We start from the raw sequence: 23471 nt of genomic DNA on the forward strand, positions 1-23471 counted from the left end.
TTAGGGTTAGCATTCATCAGTACAGGTAGTGGGCCACAGGAAGTCCTTGGAATTTTATGGCAACACCAGAGATCAGCAAGATTTGGAGGATCAAGAGTGGGGAAGAATGGTTGGAGATGTGGTGGCCAGTGTGGGGCCTTAAGATGTCACTGGGAAACATTGGTGGTCAGGAGGGTGGGTGCATGTTGAGAGTCTAAGGAGACACGAGGGTCACCTAGGGTCGTCTGGGATGTGAAGGGAAGGCCAGGATGTGTACAAGGGCCTCTATTCCGTTGCTAAGCAAGCGGTTCCCATGGCGCCGTTGCTAGGGACTTGTGGGGTTTTTTTTCCTTCGGCTCCGCCCCACAGCCAATCAAACGGCGGTAGCAGGCACGAAGGCTGCACCCACCTTTTCTCCCCGCCCACAACCCCAGAACCGTTACCCGAGCGACGGCTGGAGCTCCTCCCGCCTCCCGGCTCTGCTGCCAACCGAAGAGGCGTCGTCCAGGCGACGACCCCACCTCTTCCGGCGCCGGCCCGCGGCTTCCGGCAGGGGCCCGGCGGCGGGCGGCGGTCCGGCAGCGGCGGGGCCCGGGGGGCGCCCAAGATGGCGGCGGGCGGCGCGGAGGGCGGCTCGGGCCCCGGCGCCGCCATGGGGGACTGCGCGGAGATCAAGTCGCAGTTCCGCACCCGCGAGGGCTTCTACAAGCTGCTCCCCGGCGACGGCGCCGCTCGCAGGTCGGGTCCGGCTTCCGCGCAGCCCCCGGCGCCGCCCCAGCCGCCGCAGCCCCCGCCGGGCCCTGCCTCTGCCTCCGGCCCCGGCGCCGCGGGCCCCGCTCAGTCCCCGCCGCCCGCAGGGCCCGGACCCGGGCCGGCGCTGCCCGCCGTGCGCCTCAGCCTCGTGCGCCTCGGGGAGCCCGACTGCGCCGGGACCGGGGAGCCGCCCGCCACTCCCGCCGGTCTGGGTGCTGGAGGAGACCGCGTCTGCTTCAACTTGGGCCGCGAGCTCTATTTCTACCCGGGCTGCTGCCGCCGCGGGAGCCAACGGGTGAGCGGCCTGCATCGTGAGATCCTGGGAACTGGCTGAGAGGATGGGGGTCCCTGAGGTGATGCCGAAGTGATAGGAGGGCCTCCGAATTGATATGGGCCCTGAGATAGGCATCCTGAACGTGATGGACATCCCAGGGGGTGAAGGTTCTCGGGGGTTAACGCAGGACTTTAGAAGGGGAGAGGAGGCCCCCAGGGAGCTGGCCACCCTAGAGGTGATGGGAAGCCTTAAGGGCTTGTGGGATCCCCAGATCATGCGTAGGAGTTCTGGGATGGTGGGTATTTTGGAGATAATGGAGCGTCTGACCAGGGTTCTGGGTGGCAGGCACCCTGCCATTGATGGGGAATCCTGAGTTGTGATGCAGGCCCAGAAGTGATGGAGAACCCAGGGGTATTGCGGTCCAGAGGTGTTTGGAGGGGTCTTGAGACTTGGGGGGCCCAGAGGTAAGGAGGATTCTGGAAGTGATGGGGGACTTAGAGGTAATAGGGATCCTGAATGTTAATGGAATCCTAGAGAAAATGGGTCCTAGAGGAAGTGAACATTTCTGAGCTGATGGGAGATGTGGAGGTGATGAGAGTCTGGAGGGGACATCCCTTGGTGTGATGGGTGTCTCTAAAGAGTGTGGTCCTGAAGGAACAAGACCCCTGGAGTTTATGGTGGTCCCGGGAAATGATGGTGCTCCTGAGAGCCCAGAGGTGGTGAAAGTACGTAAAATGTGGGGGATCGTGATGTCTAATGGGTCTCTAAACTGTGATGGGGGAACTGAGATTTAGGATTTCCAAAGTGAAGAGAATCCTGGCACTGGGGATCTGGGTGACCCTGAGTTTTGATGGGCTTGGAATATTGTGGCACTAAGACCCAAGGGAATTGCTGAGGTTATGGGCCCGGACTGGAAAGGAATTGTAACTATGGGGACCCTGGACCCTGATACTGTGGGCAAGGATGTCGCTGAATTTGGGGGCCCAGCTTTGGGGGAGAAGAATGTGCTTTCATGCAGGGTTTGGGGAACCTTCCTGTCTGTTTTTCCTCTAGCCTGTGATTTGAGTCCCCCTTCCTGTATGTGGTTGCCCCCTGCCTCCCCACCCACCCATCCACCTACCCACTTCCCTCAGGGATGTGACCCAGCTTCCTCTTAGTGGTTTACCCCAACCCCAGCACCTTCTTCCTTCCTCTCAGTAGCAGAAGCCATTAACTCCTTTTCTCCCACTGCTCAAAGTCCATTGACCTCAACAAGCCAATTGACAAGCGGATCTATAAGGGCACCCAGCCCACCTGCCACGACTTCAACCAGTTCACTGCTGCCATGGAGACCATCTCCCTGCTGGTGGGCTTCTCAGCCGGCCAGGTGCAGTACCTGGATCTCATCAAGAAGGACACCAGCAAGCTATTCAATGAAGAGGTGATGGTGGGCCCCAGGGCCCAGAACTGCTGCTCCTCCCACCCGCCCACCCACATACTGCTTGCCATGAGACTGCAGCTGCCTGGGGAGCAGTGAAGGCCTGAAGGGGGCAGGGGGTGGGGGAGATGGGGGATGGACTGGCAGGTGTGTGGGATGGGGTGACAGCAGTGAGTTGCTCACAGTGAATAATGACAGCTGCACCTACTGTGCCCAGGCCCTGTGCTGTGTTAGCCGTGTGCTGAACACGTGACTCCCAGTGGGTTGGGGGCTGCGATGCCCATTTTGCAGATTAGAAAACTGAGGCTAGTCACCAGTCAGGACGTGTTTGAAGCCAGAGCCCTTGCTCTTCAAATTCCAGGCCCTGTGGGCATTGGATTCAAATCCCTGCTGCCCCGTTTATTTACCATATGGCTTTGGGAAGGTGACTGTTCGTCCCTGAGCCTCAGTTTTCCTCTCCGCATAATGGGATTCTCATCCCTACCTCACAGGACTTGTAAAATCATATGTGGAGGTTGCTCAGTCCTGAATAGACTTGGCACAAAAGGAAATGTCAATGAGAGACGTTACCAGTGGTCAGGGATTACTCTTGTCCCATATTTCTTTCTCTCTGTTCAGGGGAGGTGTCCCAAATACACAGAACATGTGAATGGCAGGCAGAAGTGAGTGGAACAGTGAAAAGATTAAAAAGCACTAGTTCATCCATTCACAAAATATTTATTGAGCATTTGTTCTGTGCCAGGCAGTGTTCTAAGCACTGCGGGTACCACATCTCAGTGAGCAAAACAGAGGGCCCTGCCTGTGTGGACCTTCATCTAGCTGGGGAGGCAAGTTACCGAATAAGAAGTATGCTGAGGCTCAGAAGGGGAGTGAGTGCCCTGGAGGAAAATCCAGCAGGGAAGGGGGATGGGGAACGCCTGGTGAGGTTTAAGTAGGGTGGTCTGGTGAGGCCTTACTGGGAGGGGACATTGAAGTAAAGACAAGACGAGGCAGGAGAGTTGCAGGTGGAGAGGACACTGTGAGTAGACAGAACAGTGAGGACAAAAGCCCCGAGGACAAAAGCAGGACAACAGAAAGGTCACGGGCCAGAGCAGCCACTGCCGTGATGGTGGTAGATAAGTTCTGAGAAACACCCGGGGGCCACCGTATAGGGTCTGGAAGGCCATGGGGAAGACTTTGGCTTTTAGAGCCTTATCAGCTGGGGTGCATCTGAGCAAGAGAACACAAAAATGATTATTTTCTAAATTGTCCCAAGAAAGAAGCAACTTAAATGCCTGGAAAAATGTTAATTTAACTCATGTGCAGCAGGTGCCTAAGGGCTTTTGGGCTTAGTTCTTTCCAGGTAACCTTGGTCCAGAAAGGCTGTGGTGGTGGTCAGAAAAGGAGAGGGCCAGGTACTGACTTCCATTTTAACAGCATCTCTAGTCACCGTGTGGTGGCCTGGAGGCTGGTTGGGCCACTTGCAAGGTAGATGGTGGCTTGGACCAGGGTGGCAGGGATGAGAAGAGATTGGATTCAGTTGAAGGATTGGATGTGAGTCCTGAGGAAAACAGGAGCAGAGATGCTTGGCTGGCAGGATGGGGTTGTCATTCATGTGTCCAGGGAAGCCTTTCTAGGAACCTCCTGTGTGCACAGCTCTGTGTTCTGGGCAGGAACCGTAGGGCAAATAGACCCTTTCCTTGTGGGTGCAGGGGTGGGGGTGGGGTGGAGGTTGGTATTCTGTGACTCTGTCTCTTGCCTTAAGCCTGATGTGGTGAAGACAGTGGAGAGGGTGAGACAGGTAGAGGGCAGTTCTCTGGAAGACAGAACTGCCTCCTTGCTGATGATGGGACAGCAGAGCTCCACTGAGTAGCCTGTGGCTGCTCCAGGCTGCCCTTCTTCCCCTGCATTCCCATCCCCTGTGTCCAGCTGACTCCCACAGTATGGGGGGGCCCTATCCAAGGAGGCCCGGCCAGGCCTGAGGCCTTCTCTGGGGAAGCAGGCCAGGGAGGTCTTCAGAGGCGGACTGCCTCCATGCAACGCCCACTGTCTCCCCTGGCAGCGGCTGATTGACAAGACCAAGGTGACGTATCTGAAGTGGCTGCCTGAGTCGGAGAGCCTGTTCCTGGCCTCACATGCCAGTGGCCACCTGTACCTGTACAACGTCAGCCACCCGTGCGCCTCGGCCCCACCGCAGTACAGCTTGCTGAAGCAGGGGGAGGGCTTCGCCGTCTATGCCGCCAAGAGCAAGGCCCCGCGCAACCCGCTGGCCAAGTGGGCGGTGGGCGAGGGGCCCCTCAACGAGTTTGCCTTCTCGCCTGACGGCCGGCACCTGGCCTGCGTTAGCCAGGATGGCTGCCTGCGCATCTTCCACTTCGACTCCATGCTCCTGCGGGGGCTCATGAAGAGCTACTTTGGGGGCCTGCTCTGTGTGTGCTGGAGCCCAGACGGGCGCTATGTCGTCACAGGGGGCGAAGATGACCTGGTCACTGTGTGGTCCTTCACTGAAGGCCGTGTGGTGGCCCGTGGCCATGGCCACAAGTCCTGGGTCAACGCTGTGGCCTTCGACCCCTACACCACGAGGGCTGAGGAGGCGGCAGCGGCAGCCAGCGGTGACGTGGAGCGGAGCTGCGAGGAGGAGGAGGAGCCTGAGGCTGTGGGCACAAGCTCAGGCGGGGGAGCTCCCCTCTCCCCTCTGCCCAAAGCCAGCCCCATCACCTACCGCTTCGGCTCGGCCGGCCAGGACACACAGTTCTGCCTGTGGGACCTCACTGAGGATGTGCTGTATCCCCACCCACCCCTGGCCCGCACCCGAACCCTTCCTGGCACGCCTGGCACCACACCGCCTGCCACCGGCAGCTCGCGGCCTGGTGAGCCAGGCTCTGGCCCGCTGCCCCGCTCGCTGTCCCGCTCCAACAGCCTCCCACACCCGGCGGGCAGCGGCAAGGCGGGCAGCGCCGGCACAGCGACTGAGCCGGGCACGCCGTTCAGCATTGGCCGCTTTGCCACACTCACGCTGCAGGAGCGGCGGGACCGGGGAGCCGAGAAAGAGCACAAGCGCTACCACAGCCTGGGCAACATCAGCCGGGGCGGTGGTGGGGGCACGGGCGGGGGGGACAAGCCCAGTGGCCCTGCCCCCCGCAGCCGGCTGGACCCAGCCAAGGTGCTGGGCACGGCGCTGTGCCCGCGCATCCATGAGGTGCCACTGCTGGAACCCCTGGTGTGCAAGAAGATCGCCCAGGAGCGGCTCACGGTCCTCCTCTTCCTGGAGGACTGCATCATCACCGCCTGCCAGGAGGGCCTCATCTGCACCTGGGCCCGGCCCGGCAAGGCGGTGAGTCACTCCACACCTGCCAGCCTGGGACCCAGGAAGAGGCAGGCATTGGCAGAGGGGTTTGTACTGTCACATCCCCTAGCCCTGTGGGATGAGGGCAAGCAGGGAAATTTTAGTGCCCCAGAACACTAAGACTTCTCAGATCTTAAAAGAGTTAATGGGCTTCTAAAACTCCTGGTCACAGTCAGCAGAGTGGGCCGGGTTAGGGACAGCTGGGGGTGGTGAGGATCATGGCCCACTATCTGAGGGGCAGCCAGTGGGCCCAGCACGGCCAGCTTTTAACGTCTGTCACTCAAAGCTGAATCCATGTTCTGCAGAAAATGATTTTTGCATGGTTACCTCTTGAATATTGCCAGTCAAGCTCAATAGACAGGATCGAGCCTGTGGGCTCAGCTTCCAATGTGGGTCTCAGACTCCAGATCTGAGCCCACAGCTGATAGCACGGCTGGAGGAATCCCAAGGTGGGGTTCCAGCCCTGCATTCTGCTCCCCGTGTGACCTTGGGCAAATCACTGTCCATCACTGGCCTCTGTCACCTCTTAGGACAGGGCAGGTTGAAGATGGTCAGTGCGTGGATATGCATACCTCCTGGAGTGGCCGTGAGGTTCAGGAAGGTCCCAGTGGATGAAACACAGGCCTGGCTTGGCACTTTGGAGCTGTGTTCGCAGATGGCTTGGCTCACCTGTGTTTGGACTCCAGTGCCCAGGAAGTCAGATCTGAGGGCCGAGATGTGGTTCCTCAGAAAATCAGTTTTGAAATCATAGGGTCCTGAATCCTTAGAACTTAGAGCACAGTCTCAGAGCCTCAGAGGCAGGGGCCTCTGGGATTTGGGGTCTGACAAGTCCTGAAAGAGACCCCTCTGTCTCCTTAGTTCACAGATGAGGAGACCGAGGCCCAGACAGGGGAAGGAGGTTGGCCCAGGTCACCCAGCAAGTCAGTGGTAGAGGTAGGATTGTCCCTGAGTTCTTACCCCTTGACTCCAGAATCTCAGGACCGCCCCAGTCAGAAGGGGACCCCAGTTTCTCCCTGTCCTCCCACCTCACCCCTACCCCATCTTGTCTGCCCAGGATTATTTACCTGAGGACTTTAATTATTGTATAAATGTGTGGCCTGCTGGGACAGGGAAGCTAGCCAAGATTTAAGTTACAGAGCTGGGAGCAGCGGTCTCTGGGGGACTGGGGCGGACTGAAGGGCAAGGCCAGGTTGGCAGCAGCCCTGGGGACCCCGAGCTGTCTCCCTATGGGACTGGTGGGGGCCCCAGGCAGTCTCTAACCATCCTCTCCCCTCTCATCTTCCCTAGGGCATCTCCTCCCAACCAGGCAACTCCCCAAGTGGCACAGTGGTGTGAAGCCATGGATGTCGGGGTCCCCCACCCCATGTCCCCTGCCTCCTAGCCATAGCCCTCCCTGCTGACCTCATGGATCAACGTATTAACAAGACTACGATGGAGGGACTGCTCCAGTCCTCCACCCTGCACAAATCTGAGGGGTAGAGGGTCCCCCAAACTGACCTAGACACTGGGGGGATGTAGTGGCCCTTGTGGCCTCAGCCTTGTCCCCACCCACTGCCAAGTACAATGACTCCTTCCTCTGAAACATCAGTGTTTGCCTCATCCCTGTCCCCAGCACGTGACTGGTCACTCCTGGGGAGAAGTCCCCACCCACAAAAGCCACTGCTCGCCGGTGTGCCCCTCGTTCCTCTGGACAGGGCGGGGGCTGGCCCGCCCCTCCCCTGGCCCCAACCCACCCTTGCCATTGTTTGTGCTTTTGAAGTGTTAAATTATGGAAGCCCCTGGGGGACCTCCGTGTCCCCCAGGACCTCTTATTTATACTAAAGTTCCCCGTTTTCACAGTGTCTTTGTTCCCTTCCGCTGAGGTGTGGGGGAAGCGTGTGTGTGCCATCACTGTGGTGCTAGGCTCCGTCCACCTAGCCAGGCCCTTCGGCCCCGCCCAGCTCAGCGCGGTGCGTCCCTGGTGCGTCCCTGCCGCGGGCTGTGAGCATTCCCCTGCCCCAACTCTCTAGGAAGTGAACCGCCAGAGCCTGCTCTTCCACCCCTGAGTCCCTCGGAAGGGCCCAAACTGTCCAAACCAGACATTACAGGGGCCTGGAGTGAGCTTTGTTCCATACAGAGCATGGCCTCCTGTGCCCCAGGCCAGGCTCAGGCGCAGGGGTCCAGAGTCAGCTAGAGACCATGGCTTCCTCAAGAGAGCTGCCCACCCCGGCGGAGAACAACACGGATCCCTCCTGGCCAGCCTTCTGGAGCTGCAGGGAGCGGTGTCTCCCCGCTCTGCCCGCCACCCCCCGAAATGTTTCTGTTTCTAATCCTAGCCTGGGCAGGAATGTGGCTACGCGGCCAGGGTCCAAGGAGCTATTTTGGGGGCTCCTTTGCCTCCCCCAGGCTTTGACCAGTGGGTCACCCCCGGTCCTGGCTCCTGAGGGCCTCCCTTCCCAAGTCTCTCTCGCCACCCCTTCCCCACCTCCTGCCAAAAAAAGTCAGTGTAAGGCACCAGGCCTGAGGGCTAAATTTAAACTGTCCCAAAGTCTGAATCTGTGGCTGAGTCACCCACAAAGCTGCCCTGGCCTCTCGCTGCCCCCTTCCCAGACCTCACCCCTTTCTCCTCCCCTCCCCTCCCCAACTCCAGGGCTTGGGAGGGTGTTACCCGGATTGCTCTGAACCTCAATTGGCCCCCTCTGGGGAATGGGAGGGCTCAGCTTTGACATCTGTCACACCTGTAGCTTCTCTTTGCTCCGCTTTTTTCTGGGTAGGGGGAGTGCAAGATTTGAAATCCTATACCCCTCATCCCACGCTGAAACATTCAGAGGGGCCCTGGAAGGACAGAGTTGGGGGCCTGGCTTGTGAGGGGTTAAGGCTGGGAGGCGGGAGGGGGCTGGACCAAGGGGTGGGGAGAAGGGGAGGAGGCCTCAGCAGCAGAGAGAAGTGGCCAGAGAGGCCCAGGGGACAGCCAGGGACAGGCAGACATGCAGCCAGAGCCCCAGGGCCTGGATAGGGGCCCCAGGGCCCCGTGACAGGAGGACCCCGAGCCCCAGGCCCGGGGAGAGGGCCATGGTGCTGCCTGCCCGACATGTCAGCCGAGGTACGGCTGAAGCGACTCCAGCAGCTGGTACTGGACCCTGGCTTCCTGGGGCTGGAGCCCCTGCTCGACCTTCTCCTGGGCGTCCACCAGGAGCTGGGCGCCTCCGACCTGGCCCAGGACAAGTACGTGGCCGACTTCTTGCAGTGGGGTGAGTACCTGCCTGCATGGGCTCCCCCAGATTTGGCAGGGGTAGGGCAGGGCAGAGGCAGGAGACGGGTCTGGGTGCAGGGACTGGTTGTGGGGGTAGGACACATGAGGAGAGCTTCCCATTCAGAGGTCTAGGGCTTAGGCCTGGGTCGTGGGGCACCAGGCCCCTGCCCCTGTGCCACCCTGGCAGCCAGAGTGGGTCAGCAAAGGCCAAGGCAACCATGACTCAGAATCATGACTTGGGAGTCATGGGAGGCTGTGCCCAGCCTCCCATAGTCCGCCTGAAACCCCTCCGGAGACTAGGCCCAAGGGCCTGCTGGAAGCCCCGTCTCCTGGGACTGCCCCCACCAAAATGGGACCTGTGATCCTCCACTCTGGCTTCCCAGAGCACAGGGGCAGGCGGAAGGGACAGCACGGGGCAGCTGCCAGGGGCGCGGCTGATGGGCAGGTGTTCGGCGCCAGCCTCTCCAGCTGCCCCAACAGGTGCCCAGGCCCTGGGAGGCGCAGTGACTCAGGCAGGCCCTGGAGGAAAACAGCTCTGCAGACAGGTGCCACCCAGCACCCCCTGGTTGGAGGAGGAACAATTTAGGGTTCTTCTGGGTATGCCCCCTTTCCCTGTAGGTTCTCTGCCTGTCCCCCCATCTTGCTCCCTCCTAGTCTTCATGGGTCAGCCTTGAGTCCCTTCCAGTTCCCGGGTCCCTTCATTTGGCTAGTTCTTGACCTCCAACCTTGCAGCTCTCCCGCGATGCCCCTTCTTGTCTGGTCTTCCCCTGGAGACAGGGCAGAGGAAGCTGCCTCAACCCCAGCGTCCTTGTCTGCCCCTACCCGCCGCTGGCCCAGGACTCCGGCTCACAGGTCTCCGTCTCTGACATTCTGCCACTCTGTTCGTCCTCTGGTCTGCCCCTCGGTGGCTGGTTCTTGGGCCTTGGGAGCTGCGTGTCCCTGGCCCTATTTCCGGTCTCTTTGCCTTCTCCTGCTCCCCCTTGTGTCCATCTCTTTCTACCCCAGGCCCTGCTCTTCTCCCTCCTCCCATTCACAGATGAGATGGTGGAGGCCAAAGGCCAGACCACTCAGCCCCTGGAAGAACCTTCTCCCCACCTTCCCACAGCTCTGAGTAACTCTCTCAGCCCTGCTTTGGCAGAAGGTGAAGGTGGCTGGCAGGGTAAACTGAGACCCTAGGTGGGGGCAGGGGTCTGGCTCTCTCGTTAGGATCACTCCTTTTGTGGCTGGAGCAGCATCCCGCCGTCCCTCCCCGGCCTGGCTGCTGGGCGGGGGAGGGGGCCTGGGTTCCCGCTGCCTTAAAAGGGCTCAATGTCTTGGCTCTCTCCTCCCTCCCCATCCTGGGCCCTGGCTAGTTCTTCCCTGCCGGCCCACTCTCCCCAAACCCCGTGGGGGAGCCCCTTTCTCCCCTCCATAACTCACTGAATCAACTCATCCCTGCCCTCACCCGTCCCACTCCATCCTGTGTCCCAAGTCCCCAGCTTCCACGCGCTGGAGTCCTGGCCTCCCCCTCCCCCAGGCCCTTGAATCTCCCTTATACACACGCACACACCTTACCCCTCCCAAACTGCCTTCTTTAACCTTCTAGCCGGTGTTGGACCTTAGGCAAATGACTTCACCACCCTGAGCCTTCAGGGTAATGATAATCAAGCCCTCTCTTGGAGCAGACAGGAAAGTGATAAGGCGCTTGAAGCTTGCCTGCAGGCAGGCCTGGGCCCCGGATTTGGTCGGGCTAGCTTTGTCTCCTTGGCCTTCCTTCTCGCAGCCCCAATACATTTTCCCAAAGTGTGGTCCAAGAGCCACTTGCATCTAAACCTGGAGGCACAGGCTTAAACTTGTTCTGGGCTATAACCCAAGACCGACCGTGGGGCGGGTGGGCGGGGAGGGTAGAAGGAGAAAGGGGGGTGCGGGCACCTTCACCAGAGGGCTCCCCCCACCGTGGGAGTGGAGCCTGGAGCTCCAGGGACTGGGTCTTAGATCTTTGCCCTCTGTCCTTTAGGGCCACCCTTCTGCAGGCTTTTCACCCTACTCATCGCACCACCAGAGCACTGGCCCAGTGCCCTCACTCAAAGAGGGTTTCCCAGCATCTCATCTCTCTGTAGGAGGGCAGTTTTGGGTACCCAGGCTACACAGGGGCAATGTGGGGAAGCCTTTAGGAGGCGACAGGCCTAAAGGGAGGGGCAGAGAGAAGGGGAGTCTGAAACCAAGGGGCTGGGACAGGGGGAGACCAAGGCGTAAGGGTGGAACTTCCTCCTCGTCTCGGGTGTTAGTCCCAGTGACCTGCTGTTCTCACCTCTTCCTGCCTCCCCACAGTGGAGCCCATCGCGGCGAGGCTTAAGGAGGCCAGACTACAGAGGGATGACTTCGAGATTCTAAAGGTGATCGGGCGCGGAGCGTTCAGCGAGGTGAGCTTTGAGCAGCGGCGGCAGCTCCGCAGGGCTGGAGACGCGACTATTCGTGCAATGGGCGGGGCATAGGAGTTAGGGGCGGGGCCTTTGAAATTGATGAATGACTGAGTTTAGAATATAAGAGAGAGGCTGCGGGGTGGGCGGAGCTTGAGGGCGATGGGCGTGGCGAGTGGGGACCCGGCACAGCTGGGGAGGGGTTAGGGGTGGAGTCCAATCTGGTCCAGCCCTGGTGTTTTACCCGCCAGCTCTGCCCCAGTCACCCTGTTTTGGCCTACAGGTAGCGGTGGTGAAGATGAAGCAGACAGGCCAAGTGTACGCCATGAAGATCATGAATAAGTGGGACATGCTGAAGAGAGGCGAGGTGAGGGGCGGGGGCTGGAAGTGCAGGGCGCTGAGGATCCCCCTGCCCCCACCCGCTTCAGCTCCGGTGCCCCGCAGGTGTCGTGCTTCCGCGAAGAAAGGGATGTGTTGGTGAACGGGGACCGGCGCTGGATCACGCAGCTTCACTTCGCCTTCCAGGACGAGAACTACCTGGTGAGACCCAAGCTGGGCGACTAGAGGCATGGACTTCCACCCCCGAGGCTGTCAGTTAACAAGGCGGGAGGCAGGGAGAGGAGGTGCTGGGATTGCCGAGCGGCCTGGAAATGCTTGTGGGAGTCGCTGTGTGTGGTAGGAATGGGCCTTCCTTTTCAGAATGGGAGATGTTCCTTAGCGTTCTTTTTGCCGGGCTGATTCTGGGGGACTCAGTTAAGATGCTGCCGTGGGGGGATCCCTTATCTGGAATGGGGTAGCTCTCTAGAAGTCTGTGTGGGAACCACCTGGGTAGGGAGTGTCTGGGCCGTATACCCTGGGCATTGGGAGGCCTCTGGGTTCTCTTTTTCCCAGATTTTCACCGGGGGAGTGAATCTGTTCAGAGATATCCTGGCGGAATGGGAGGTTTTGTTGTTTTTTTTTTTTGCCGGGGGTGGTGGTGGTGTCTGATCTGGGAGATCTCTTGGGGCTGGGGCTGTGGAGGTATAGGGTGTCTCTGGGAGTCTTTCTCCTGGCCTATCAGCGATCCGAACCTGGGGGGGCTGCCGACCCCCCATGACATCCCCTTCTCTCAGTATCTGGTCATGGAGTACTACGTGGGCGGGGACCTGCTAACGCTGCTGAGCAAGTTTGAGGAGCGGATCCCGGCCGAGATGGCGCGTTTCTACCTGGCCGAGATTGTCATGGCCATAGACTCGGTGCACCAGTTGGGCTATGTGCACAGGTGGGCATTGCAGGGGTTGAGGGGCAGGCCCCAGAGGGATAACAAAGGTTGTATCTGGAAGTTTGGAGCCCAGAGTGGGTGGGGCGCAGAGACGGACTAGTTGATTGGGGCCCACTGGGGATAGGGCCAGAGTGTCGGGTCCAGAATTGTAAAATCCCCAAAGGGCAGAAGTCGAGGATGTGAGGCCTAAGGGCTGGGCCTCGAGGGATAGGAATTGGAGAGCCCTAAGAGGGTGGGTCCTGAAGCGGTGCTGCCTAGAGGGTTGGAGCCTGGGGGGCTGGTGGGAGGGAGGGAGTCTCACCTTTCCCCCACTCCCCTTCTTGTCTTTGCCCAGGGACATCAAACCGGACAATATCCTGCTGGACCGCTGTGGCCACATCCGCTTGGCCGACTTTGGTTCCTGCCTCAAGTTGAGGGCAGATGGAACGGTGAGCGGTGCGCCGCCACGGGCAATTTAGGCCACTACGAGTGGGGTCAGGGAGCCGGTGGAGGCGTGGGCAGATCCAGGGTGCGGGAGGACTAGGCTTGGAGGGAGGAGGCGACTCAGACTTATTGTGTGACTCAGGTTCAGGGAGGGACTAAGCACTCGGGGCGTGGTCAGGAGGGGGCGGAGCCCGAACTCAGCCCAGTGCCTTTCGTCTCAGGTGCGGTCGCTAGTGGCAGTGGGCACCCCGGACTACTTGTCCCCTGAGATTCTGCAGGCCGTGGGCGGCGGACCCGGGACGGGCAGCTACGGGCCTGAGTGTGACTGGTGGGCGCTGGGCGTGTTTGCCTATGAAATGTTCTACGGCCAGACGCCCTTCTACGCGGACTCCACTGCCGAGACTTATGGGAAGATAGTGCACTACAAGGTGAGCATAGCCTGAGGAGCCCACAATCTTCCTCTGCACCTGCTGCCAAGTAACATTCCCCACTTTCCCTCTCCCTCTGAGCAGGAACATCTGTCTCTACCAGTGGTGGATGCAGGGGTCCCAGAGGAGGCTCGCGACCTCATCCAGAGGCTACTCTGTCCCCCGGAGATGCGGCTGGGCCAGGGTGGAGCAGGCGATTTCCAGAAGCATCCTTTCTTCTTTGGCCTCGACTGGGAGGGTGTCCGTGACAGCGTGCCCCCCTTTACGCCAGATTTTGAGGGTGCCACTGACACGTGCAACTTCGATGTGGTGGAGGACGGGCTCACTGCCATGGTGAGCGGGGGCGGGGTAGGTACCTGCGACCACTGCTTGGCTGACCTTGCCTCCCCATCCTTCATCTGTAAAATCAGGGTTAGGATGGTATCTATCTCCTGGGGTCCTGAAATCATTCCTGCCCAGGGCCCTAGGCTCATAGTCTGTGGGGGCACAGACTGGTCCCCAGACAATGATGCTTCAGAGAAATCAGGGCTAAGATGGGGGAGTACAGGGAGCGGGGCTCCTGTCTCTCTCTCTCTCTCTCTCTCTGTCTCTCTCCCTGGGGGCTCTTGTGCTGGGCACTGCTGGGGACATGTGAACTAAGTCAGCCCCCCATTCATTTGTAGTCTGGAGAAGTCTATACTCATACTATGGTGAGTGCCCTGAGGGAAACCGCAGGATACAATAAAAGGAGGGAGGAACCACTTTAGATAGGCCCCAAGCTGGGGTGGGTGGGCTTGGGTGGGAGGAGACACTGAGCCAATATTGGGAAGAAGTGAAGGGGCCCTGACACCCACCAGTCACCTCAGGTCTGTGCCTCTCTTGGATAGGAGACACTGTCAGACATGCAGGAAGGCATGCCACTGGGAGTCCATCTGCCATTCGTGGGCTACTCCTACTCCTGCACGGCCCTCAGGTAAGCACTGGCTCTGTGAAGCCTTCAAGTTGTGGGTTGGGGGGCCCAGCCTCCCGAAGCCCCGGGACTGCCTGGGGTTACTGTATCCTGGCCCATCAGCACCCTGCAGTGTTGCAGGATCAGTTTTAGAACCTTGTCTTGGGACCCAGGACTCTAGTGCCTGGAGCTGTAAGACCTTAAAATATTAGAGCATAAGTACTTTGAATTTTAGATTTAGTTCTTAAACGTCAGAGCCAGAGACTGGGCCTTCTAGAAACTTACAGCCTTCTATTTTGAGATTTCTGGTACACAGAGCCGTGGGACTCAGGATCTTAGAAAATAATTTGAATTATTTTAAATTTAAATTTTAAAATCAATCTTCAAAGCACAAGCTCACTAAATCATTAATTATACAAATAATGCTTGGCTTGTCAGAAGTAAATTAAAAAACAGGGATAAGGAAAAAGAATCCCACCATCAGTGATGGTCCCTGGCTCACACAAGTGCACATGTACTGGACAACTGAGAACATAGAACATGCTGTATTCTAGTCTGTTTTCTTACTGGCCAATGTATTGCAAACCCCATTTCTGATCATGAAGAAACTACTACACACGATCCCTACACTGTGTAGTATTCTGCCTTTTGGGTAAGTCAGGACTTGGTTAACCTGTCCTCTTTATTATAACCCAGGCTGGATGAACAACCACAGGCTGGTGTCCGTGCATGTCTAATATCACTAAGTCCTTGAGACATATTTCCACGAGTGGTATTGCCAGGTTGGAGAAGACATCCACTTCTACTGCAGTTTCGTTTTCCTAGGAAGGGTGTGTCTCCTTGCCAGCAAGGAGTCCTGGCTCTAAACCCAGGGCATCAGCAGCCTCTCTGGGGTGACTGGCTCCGCTTCTCCCCCTCTTCCTTTCCCCAGGGATGATGAGGTCCCAGGCCCCAGGCCCATGGAACTGGAGGCCGAGCAATTGCCTGAGCCACCTGAGCAAGCACCCAGGCCAGAGCTCCCCGTGCCCCCACCAGAGGAGACCGTGAGTCACTGGAGAGGGTCAGTGGGGGGGACCGGAGAGAAGAGTCGAGGGCTTCTGGGGTGGCGGGTGCCATGGAGTGCTGAGCCCTCTGGGAGCTTGCTCGACAGGAGATGGAAAAGAGTAGGGGTTACTACAGTCACAAATGATCCCTAGGAAGAAATGAGAACAGGCCATTGAGGGTATGGAGGCTTTCTGGGAAGGGGAAGCCCTGGAAGAGGAGGAGGAGGAGCACCCCGCCCCCTGGGCAGGAAAGGTGCTCATTGGTCAGCAGAGAGACCCTTCAGAGGCTCTGCGGTTGGGGCCAGCTGGCTGTCCGCGAACGTGCAAGGAGGGTAGTAAAGCAGGACTGTTCAGAGGGGGGTGGGGAGTGAGGGGTGGGGAGGCAGGAGAGGCCAGCGGAACACAAACCGAACAGGCCTTCAGGTGTGCATGTCTCCTCCTGAGGGTACGTTGGGGCTGGAGAAATTTTGAGCAGGGCAGGGACAAGATCAAGTTGAGTTAGTGTTTTAGGAACAGCTCTTCAGTTCCTGTGTGAAAGGTGGATGGGAGGGGACCAAATGAATGGCTGGAGGGGAGGTGGGTGGGGGAGGGCTGGTTAGGGAAGGAAGGGGTTGGATCACTGAGGGAGCTTGGGGATTCCAGGAAGATCTAGGGGATGGGGGAAGAGAGGACAAGGGAGGACCCCAGGCTTGCAACCTATGTTCAAGTCTCCAGTGCTCCAGGAGCCACAGGCACCCCTAAACGCAGTCCCTATACGCAGGCCGAAGCAGCAGTTCCGGAGGCATTGCCTGAGGCAGCAGAAACCGAGGCCGAGGTGACCCTGCGAGAGCTTGAGGAGGCCCTGGAGGAGGAGGTGCTTACCCGGCAGAGCCTGAGCCGGGAGCTGCAGACCATCCGTACGGCCAACCAGAACTTCGCCAGGTCGGAGTTGGGGTTCAGGTGCAAGTCGCTACCTTGGGCAGCCCCTCCCGCCGGCATTCGAAGGGCTCACAGTCCTTACCTCCCCGCAGTCAACTCCGCGAGGCCGAGGCCCGGAACCGAGACCTGGAGGCGCACGTCCGACAGCTGCAGGAGCGGATGCAGTTGCTGCAGGCCGAAGAGGCCGCAGGCAAGTCCCTCGTCCGCCCTTACCCCGAGGGCGCCGAAGGTGGTGGGTGGGGAGGTGGGCCGCGGCGTGTGTGGTGGGGAGGGCGAGGGGCCCAGGCTGGGGCACGCCGCGCCACCACCCTCCTCCGTCCCTCCACGCACCCTACGCCTCTCTCTTCTCCTTCCAGCTGTCACGGGGGTCCCCAGTCCCCGGGCTACGGATCCACCTTCCCATGTAAGAGCCCTCTTTTTCCTCTGCGTCAAGACTTGTGCCCCCTCTGCAGACCCGGTCCTTGTCTCCCCGTCCAGATATAGGTCTCACCTACCTCTTTGGGGTTCCAGGCGGCAGATACCCTCCATTGAGCCCCACATCTACAAGGTCTCCCTTGGTTCAGGCCTCTTACGAAATCCCAATCCCGCCTGGGATCTCCCTAGATTTCTCCTATATCTCAATTCCCCTCGTTGTCTCTAGTCCCTTGCCTACAGCGGCCGGGCCAGGTGGGCTCCGATCGGGTCACCTGTCCCTTCTTTCTCCAGCTAGATGGCCCCCCGGCCGTGGCTCTGGGCCAGTGCCCGCTGGTGGGGCCAGGCCCCATGCACCGCCGCCACCTGCTGCTCCCTGCCAGGGTACGTCCGGCTGTTCACGCCCGCCGCCGCCTCCCCGCCGCGCTGCACCTACCCCAAGCCACCCCTGCTTAGCTGCGCCTGTGAGGGGCTGGGCCTGTCGAGGGGAGGGAGGATGCTCGGGCAGCCAATCAATACAGACATCTAGGAAGTGGCCAATGACGAGTTCGGACAAGACTGGAGGCTTGAGAGCCGGCCAACCAGATGCCCGCGCTGGCGTAGAGGGTGGGCGTAGGCAGGGCGAGTCCTGGGAGCCAATCTGGAACCCGTATCGCTGGTTCTGATCCCGCCCTCTCTCTCGCAGGACCCTAGGCTTGGCGTATCGGAGGCACGTTCCCTGCTCTTGTTCGCCGTTGCTCTGGCTCGTGCCGCCGCCTTGGGCTGCTCTGGGTTGGTGGCCTACGCCGGCCACCTCACCCAACTCTGGCGCCTCCCGGGAGCCGCCTTCGCCCCCTGAACCCTAGAACCCCAGCCTGTCCTCCACTCGGGCTGCGCTGGACGGTTGAGTGACCTGGCTTGGCCCAGAGGCCACTCCCACCGCCCTCCGGTTCTCATCACTTCTAGCTACCGTCTCCGTCCCAGCTTCAGCCCTGTGATCCGGGCCCGCTCCCTGGCGGCCGGGGAGGGAGGAGCCGGGCCGCGGCCGGAGCACCGGGCTCTCGGGAGGCCTGTAGCCGGGAATGCTGCTGCTGCTGGTGGGGAATCGTGGGCCACTTCCTTTTTCCGACCTTGCTGAGGCCCCGACATGGATGGGCAAACCACGATCTAGAGAAGGCAGCAGGGCCTAGGGCTCGGACATCCGTTTTTCACCCTCCACGCACCCGCACGCCCGTCGGTCTGCAAACCACAAATCCTCTGTGCATGAGACCCTGTTCTCTCCGGAAACTTTTGCTTTTGGCAGCCCCATTTTCTCGGGGGCTCTCGTGCTCTGCTCTCGGAGCCACAGCCGGCTTCTCCCGCCTCGGCGATTTGGGTATTTATTGACCTGTCCTCCGACCCGCTGACAGGCTCCAGGACCCCAGCACCCTAATCCACGTTTTGGATGCACTGAGACCCCAACATTCCTCGGTATTTATTGCCTCTCCCCACCTGGGACCCCACCCCCAATCCCCGCGAAATAAAAGGCCCTCTCGTCTTCCCAAAGCTCTGAATTCCGTGGTGTCCGCTGTTCGCGTGGAAGGAAGGAGGCTGCTCAGTGGGCCAATCAGAAGGCGAGCGGAGGCGGTCAATAGCTTTGAGGGGGAGCTAGCGGGACCAGCGAACGGCCGGGGCGGCCGGGGGCGTGGCTTAGAGGCCTGCCAATGGGAGAGGGCAAGCGGACCACCCGGAGGCACCGCCTCTTCTCCAGCTGTGACCCAGCTGTGCCACCAGATCCCAGGGAAGAAGGGGGCTGGGCCTGCAGCGCGAGCCGCCATCCTTCTACCACTGCGCCTGCGCAGGCCACGCGCATCCGTTCCAGGGACTTACTCTCAAGAAAAGTTGCTGCAAACTTTCTAGCCCGTTTCCCCCGCCCCTTCTCCCTTCCAGACCCGCCCCTTGCGGAGCCGGGAATTCCGAGGGGCGGAGCGCCTGCCGAGATGGGGAGTCGGGGCGCCTTCAGAGGACCCTGGAGACGGAGGCGTGCAGAAGCTCAGTCTCGGGGTGGAGGTGGCTTCGCGCCTTTATCTCTCCCGGACGGCCCGTTATCTTCTCCGTTGTCCCGATGTGGAAACTGAGGCCCTGAGCCAGAGGCACACGCGGGGGGAGGGGGGGCAAAAGACGCGGCCTGAGGCGGAGGGAAAACAAAGGGAGAATCACGGACAGACGGGGAGGAGGACGGGCACACACACAGACACTGGGACTGAGACCCTAGTGGAGAGCTGGGCCTGGCACTGGGGGGAGAGGCGCGGGGTTGGCAAAGGGAGAGCGCGAAGCGGGCTGTGGGGGAGAGGGGGGTGTGGGGCGGGCGGAGAGGGGAGACGGGCGGGGGAGTGGGCCGGGGAAAGCCCGAGGGAGGAGGAGAAGGAGGGAGGAACTTCCCAAAGTTGCAAAACATGGCTACCTTGCCTGCGGAGCCGAGCGCGGGGCCGGCGGCTGGGGGGGAGGCGGTGGCGGCGGCCGCGACCGAAGAGGAGGAGGAGGAAGCGCGTCAGCTCCTGCAGACTTTGCAGGCGGCCGAGGGTGAGGCGGCGGCGGCGGCCGGGGCCGGGGCGGGCGAAGCGGCGGCGGGAGCGGAGGGCCCGGGGTCCCCAGACGTCCCCGGGTCGCCCCCCGAGGCCGCTGCCGAGCCGCCCACGGGCCTCCGCTTCTCGCCCGAGCAGGTGGCGTGCGTATGCGAGGCGTTGCTACAGGCGGGCCACGCCGGCCGCTTGAGCCGCTTCCTGGGCGCACTGCCCCCGGCCGAGCGCCTACGTGGCAGCGATCCGGTGCTGCGCGCTCGGGCCCTGGTGGCCTTCCAGAGGGGCGAGTACGCCGAGCTCTACCGGCTGCTCGAGAGCCGCCCCTTCCCTGCCGCCCACCACGCCTTCCTGCAGGACCTCTACCTGCGCGCGCGCTACCACGAGGCCGAGCGAGCCCGCGGCCGCGCGCTGGGCGCAGTGGACAAGTACCGTCTGCGCAAGAAGTTCCCGCTGCCCAAGACCATATGGGACGGCGAGGAGACAGTCTACTGCTTCAAGGAGCGCTCCCGCGCCGCGCTCAAGGCCTGCTATCGGGGCAACCGCTACCCCACCCCGGACGAGAAGCGCCGGCTGGCCACGCTCACCGGCCTCTCGCTCACGCAGGTCAGCAACTGGTTCAAGAACCGACGACAGCGCGATCGGACTGGGGGCGGCTGCAGCATGCCCTGCAAGAGGTGAGGGGATCGGGGCGGCACAAGTCTCCCTTTCCCAGGGACCTGATGTCCACCGCCCCCTCCCCCCTGCCCATGGCTGAAGTCAAGCGTGCCGAGTTCCTCCGATACACCGCGCCCGCACCCTCAGGCGCCAGTCCAGCGCCGGGAGTGCGTGTAGACCAAGCAGGCACGCGCCCTGGGCCCTCCGCCACATCACTGCCCCACTCAGAGCTCCATCCCAAGTCCCATCCGTGTTCGTGGCTGGACTTGGGGGAGGCGGTGTGAAAACGAGGGGAGGGGCGAGGGGTCTTTGTCCACTCCATCCCTCGTGGGGGCTTTTTTCAGGCCCCTTCGCCGCCTGGCCCTTCCCTGACCGTGGCTCTTCGTTCCCCCCTACCCCCCCAGGGCCCAAACAGCATGGTCTGTCGTCTGTCTTTGTTGTGAAACGTGAACCTTCCCCAGCTCCGGTTTCCCTGTAACCCAAGCCCTTCTCCTCCCACCCTGCTCGCCGGCCTCTCACTCCCGCCCGGGGGAGGGCACAGGGGACTCAGCGGGTGCCTGCCTCCTCACTCTCTCCAAAGCCACTAGGCAGCTCTCAGCCCGACCCGACAGACGGGCAGCCTGGGCGCTCAGCCTCTGAAGCCCGGAAGGCCAAGTGGCTGGGAGGGAGGGCCTCCTCCCTCCAGATGTGGCCAGCTCTAGCTTTTAGGTGGAGGTATCAATCAGGGTTTGCAGAGGCTCTGTTTCTTGGGTCCATCATAACCCCCTGGAATTTTCCACAGAAGCTTGGGTGTGGAAAAGGAGGGGTGGCAACGTCAGCCTGTGCTCCTGCTGAGCAGCTTGTAGCTGGCTCCGCAGGAGTCGAGCTGGCCACCTGGGGAACTCAGCGCTTGGGACCACAACTCACAACCCTTTCTCCGGCCAGCGAGGCTGATGGGAACCCCGCTACAGAGGACGAGTCCAGCCCCAGTCCGGAGGACCTGGAGAGGGGCGTGGCTCCTATGGCTGCTGACACCCCGGCCCAGGGCTCCATATTCCTGGCCGGGTCTGCCCCTCCTGCACCACGGCCTGCCTCCTCCTCCATCCTGGTGAATGGGAGTTTCCTGGCCGCGGGCAGCTCTCCAGCAGTGCTCCTCAATGGGAGTCCTGTCATCATCAACAGCCTGGCCCTGGGCGAGGCCTCCAGCTTGGGCCCCCTGCTGCTCACAGGGGCTGGGGGTGCCCCTCCCCCACAGCCCAGTTCCCAGGGGGCCAGCGAGGGCAAGACTTCCCTGGTCCTGGACCCTCAGACTGGGGAGGTTCGACTGGAGGAGGCTCAGCCTGAGGTCCCTGAGACCAAAGGTACCCAGCTGGCTGCTTCAGGGCCAGGCGGAGAGGAGGTCCCTGGGCCTCTGCCCCAAGTGGTACCTGGCCATCCACCTGCTGCCACCTTTCCTGTACCCCCAGGACCAGTGCCCTCTGTGGCTGCTCCACAAGTGGTGCCACTTTCCCCACCCCCAGGGTACCCTGCAGGCCTGGGCCCTACCTCCCCACTGTTGAACCTGCCCCAGGTGGTACCCACCTCACAGGTGGTGACCCTGCCCCAGGCTGTGGGGCCACTGCAGCTGTTGGCAGCTGGGCCAGGCAGCCCTGTGAAAGTGGCAGCTGCCGCAGGCCCTGCTAATGTGCACCTGATAAACTCCGGGGTGGGAGTGACTGCCCTGCAGCTGCCTTCAGCCACTGCCCCAGGTACAGGCTTCTGCCTCCCTCTGGCCTGGGTGGGGGTTGCAGTTAACTGAGGAAGGGATTTGGGGGTGGGGGCAGCTCATCCCAGTCCTGTCCCGGACTGCCCTGCTTGCCCTCCAGCAGCTTAATATTCACCTCCGGGCCTGGCCCTTCTCCTCTCCCCACAGGAAACTTCCTCCTGGCCAACCCTGTGTCTGGCAGCCCCATCGTGACAGGAGTGGCTGTGCAGCAGGGCAAGATCATCCTCACGGCCACTTTCCCCACTAGCATGCTGGTCTCTCAGGTCCTGCCTCCTGCCCCCAGCCTGGCCCTGCCCCTGAAGCCAGACACGGCCATCTCAGTGCCTGAAGGAGCCCTGCCGGTGGCCCCCAGCCCTGCCCTCCCGGAGGCCCATGCACTCAGCACACTCTCTGTGCAGCAGCCATCACAGCCACCAGCTGTCCCTGCCACCACTGCTGCTGCCAGCCTGCCCTTCTCAGACTCCTCAGGCTTCCTGCCCAGCTTCCCAGCGCCCCCACCTGAGGGGCTTATGCTGTCACCTGCAGCCATGCCCATCTGGCCAGCAGGGCTGGAACTGAGCACAGGCACAGAGGGGCTGCTAGAAGTGGAGAAGGGGCTGGGGACGCAGGCTCCTCACACTGTGCTGAGGCTGCAGGACCCTGACTCTGAGGGACTGCTCTTGGGGGCCACAGCTGGGGGCGAGGTTGACGAGGGGCTGGAAGCTGAGACCAAGGTCCTGACTCAGCTACAGTCCGTGCCTGTGGAAGAGCCCCTGGAACTGTGACCCTGCTCGACCCTATCACCTCTCCTGACAATGGTGCTCAAGATCCAGGACTGCCCAGGAACAGGGCACCTCTCAGAAACAAGATTGCTGCAATCTGAAGATTCCTCACACTACACCGCCTGAGCGGCAACCCTGTCCTAGGCCTGGAGGTGCTGGGGGGCACTCACCCCTGGCCACTCCTGTCCAGGGGCACTGCCCTCTCCTTGCTCTGCCCACTCCCTATATATGGAGAGATTTGGGGTCCCGACTCGAGCTCTGCCCCCCTCACCTGGTACTAGCCGTGAGCTGAAAGCTCTGCCAAGTGGCCGGACTCCCAGCCCCCTCGAGCCCTCACCCTATCACTCCCTGAAACACTATTAATAGCTCTGCTGACATCCAGTGTTCTCAGAATGGCTTGGAATCTGAGGGCGGAGGACAGGCAGTGCTGCACCCAGAGATGCAGACCCTCCCAGCTGGGCCCTTCTGCGGAGAGAGCTCAGGTGTGGAGGCCTGGGTGAGTGTCCTCCCCAAGCTCCTGGACTAGAGCACCTGTCACATCCAGCCCCAGACCAAAGATCCCCTCACCCTGGGGCAACCTGACCCGTGTCTAGTTTATATCCTAAATCTTTATTTTTCTAGGACATGTTATGCCTCCATTTCAATTAAAATAAAGTTAACAGATAACTAGAACCTCCAAGGGTGTGGGTTACCTTCCAAATGACTTGCCCAAAGAAAACCACAAAAAGCCCAATTTGAGATTCTGGCGCTTTGATCACTGCTCCCTGATAGTGCCGTGGGCAAGGGTCAGATCTAAGGTGCTTTTTGGGAAGGGGGGGCCGTGATCTCTCAAACTACAGGCCCTGCGGCCCAGGGGTCCTCCAGCTCAGCCAGAGGAGCGCCCAGAGCAGAGGAAATAGGACCCGGAGAGACCGCCTTGTCTCTTGCTGGTAACAAGGGTTCCACTTAGTTTATTTTGTTGAGAACAATAAATAATCTATA

The 23471-nt window shown here is 60.7% G+C and overlaps 3 protein-coding genes and 2 long non-coding RNA genes across 13 annotated transcripts; 3 read left to right on the forward strand and 2 right to left on the reverse strand.

The window, feature by feature from the left end:
• Nucleotides 1-504: 504 nt before the first annotated feature.
• Nucleotides 505-7589, forward strand: DMWD (DM1 locus, WD repeat containing). Of its 3 annotated transcripts, XM_057493414.1 has the most exons (6): nt 906-1027; nt 1352-1470; nt 2244-2426; nt 4465-5736; nt 6607-6681; nt 7036-7589. In XM_057493414.1, exons 3-6 carry the CDS (start codon nt 2331-2333, stop codon nt 7081-7083), a joined length of 1491 nt encoding a protein of 496 aa, XP_057349397.1. In that variant the 5' UTR covers nt 906-1027; nt 1352-1470; nt 2244-2330; the 3' UTR covers nt 7084-7589. The 3 variants fall into 3 exon arrangements, with proteins under 3 accessions (XP_036741834.2, XP_036741835.2, XP_057349397.1); XM_036885939.2 differs by lacking the exon at nt 1352-1470 and having other exon boundaries at nt 505-1027; XM_036885940.2 differs by lacking the exons at nt 1352-1470; nt 6607-6681 and having other exon boundaries at nt 507-1027.
• LOC118912624 (uncharacterized) lies at nt 5697-11394 on the reverse strand. Its single transcript, XR_008994173.1, has 3 exons — nt 11271-11394; nt 6321-6451; nt 5697-5820 (listed from the first exon to the last, which is right to left on the reverse strand). It is a non-coding gene; the product is annotated as an uncharacterized LOC118912624 (long non-coding RNA).
• Nucleotides 8649-18315, forward strand: DMPK (DM1 protein kinase). 7 transcript variants are annotated; one of them, XM_036885951.2, is made up of 16 exons: nt 8649-8978; nt 10743-10798; nt 11291-11382; nt 11663-11746; nt 11824-11919; nt 12492-12640; nt 12975-13068; nt 13285-13491; nt 13576-13839; nt 14358-14443; nt 15351-15462; nt 16223-16383; nt 16473-16570; nt 16737-16783; nt 17086-17175; nt 17477-18315. In XM_036885951.2, the coding sequence occupies exons 1-16, from the start codon at nt 8800-8802 to the stop codon at nt 17627-17629; spliced, it is 1968 nt and encodes a 655-aa protein (XP_036741846.2). In that variant the 5' UTR covers nt 8649-8799; the 3' UTR covers nt 17630-18315. The 7 variants fall into 7 exon arrangements, 6 of the variants coding, with proteins under 6 accessions (XP_036741846.2, XP_036741839.2, XP_036741837.2 ...); XR_005024850.2 differs by lacking the exon at nt 10743-10798 and having other exon boundaries at nt 8650-8978; nt 17021-17175; nt 17477-17535; XM_036885944.2 differs by lacking the exon at nt 10743-10798 and having other exon boundaries at nt 8650-8978.
• On the reverse strand, nt 14707-19311 carry LOC130681136 (uncharacterized). The gene is made up of 3 exons (XR_008994172.1): nt 19214-19311; nt 16324-18937; nt 14707-15611 (listed from the first exon to the last, which is right to left on the reverse strand). It is a non-coding gene; the product is annotated as an uncharacterized LOC130681136 (long non-coding RNA).
• On the forward strand, nt 19134-23162 carry SIX5 (SIX homeobox 5). The gene is made up of 3 exons (XM_036885938.2): nt 19134-20005; nt 20910-21712; nt 21877-23162. The coding sequence occupies exons 1-3, from the start codon at nt 19206-19208 to the stop codon at nt 22491-22493; spliced, it is 2220 nt and encodes a 739-aa protein (XP_036741833.2). The 5' UTR covers nt 19134-19205; the 3' UTR covers nt 22494-23162.
• The last annotated feature ends 309 nt before the right edge of the window (nt 23163-23471 follow it).

Source organism: Manis pentadactyla, chromosome 15, assembly GCF_030020395.1.
Source record: "Manis pentadactyla isolate mManPen7 chromosome 15, mManPen7.hap1, whole genome shotgun sequence".
NCBI classification, from domain to species: domain Eukaryota; kingdom Metazoa; phylum Chordata; class Mammalia; order Pholidota; family Manidae; genus Manis; species Manis pentadactyla.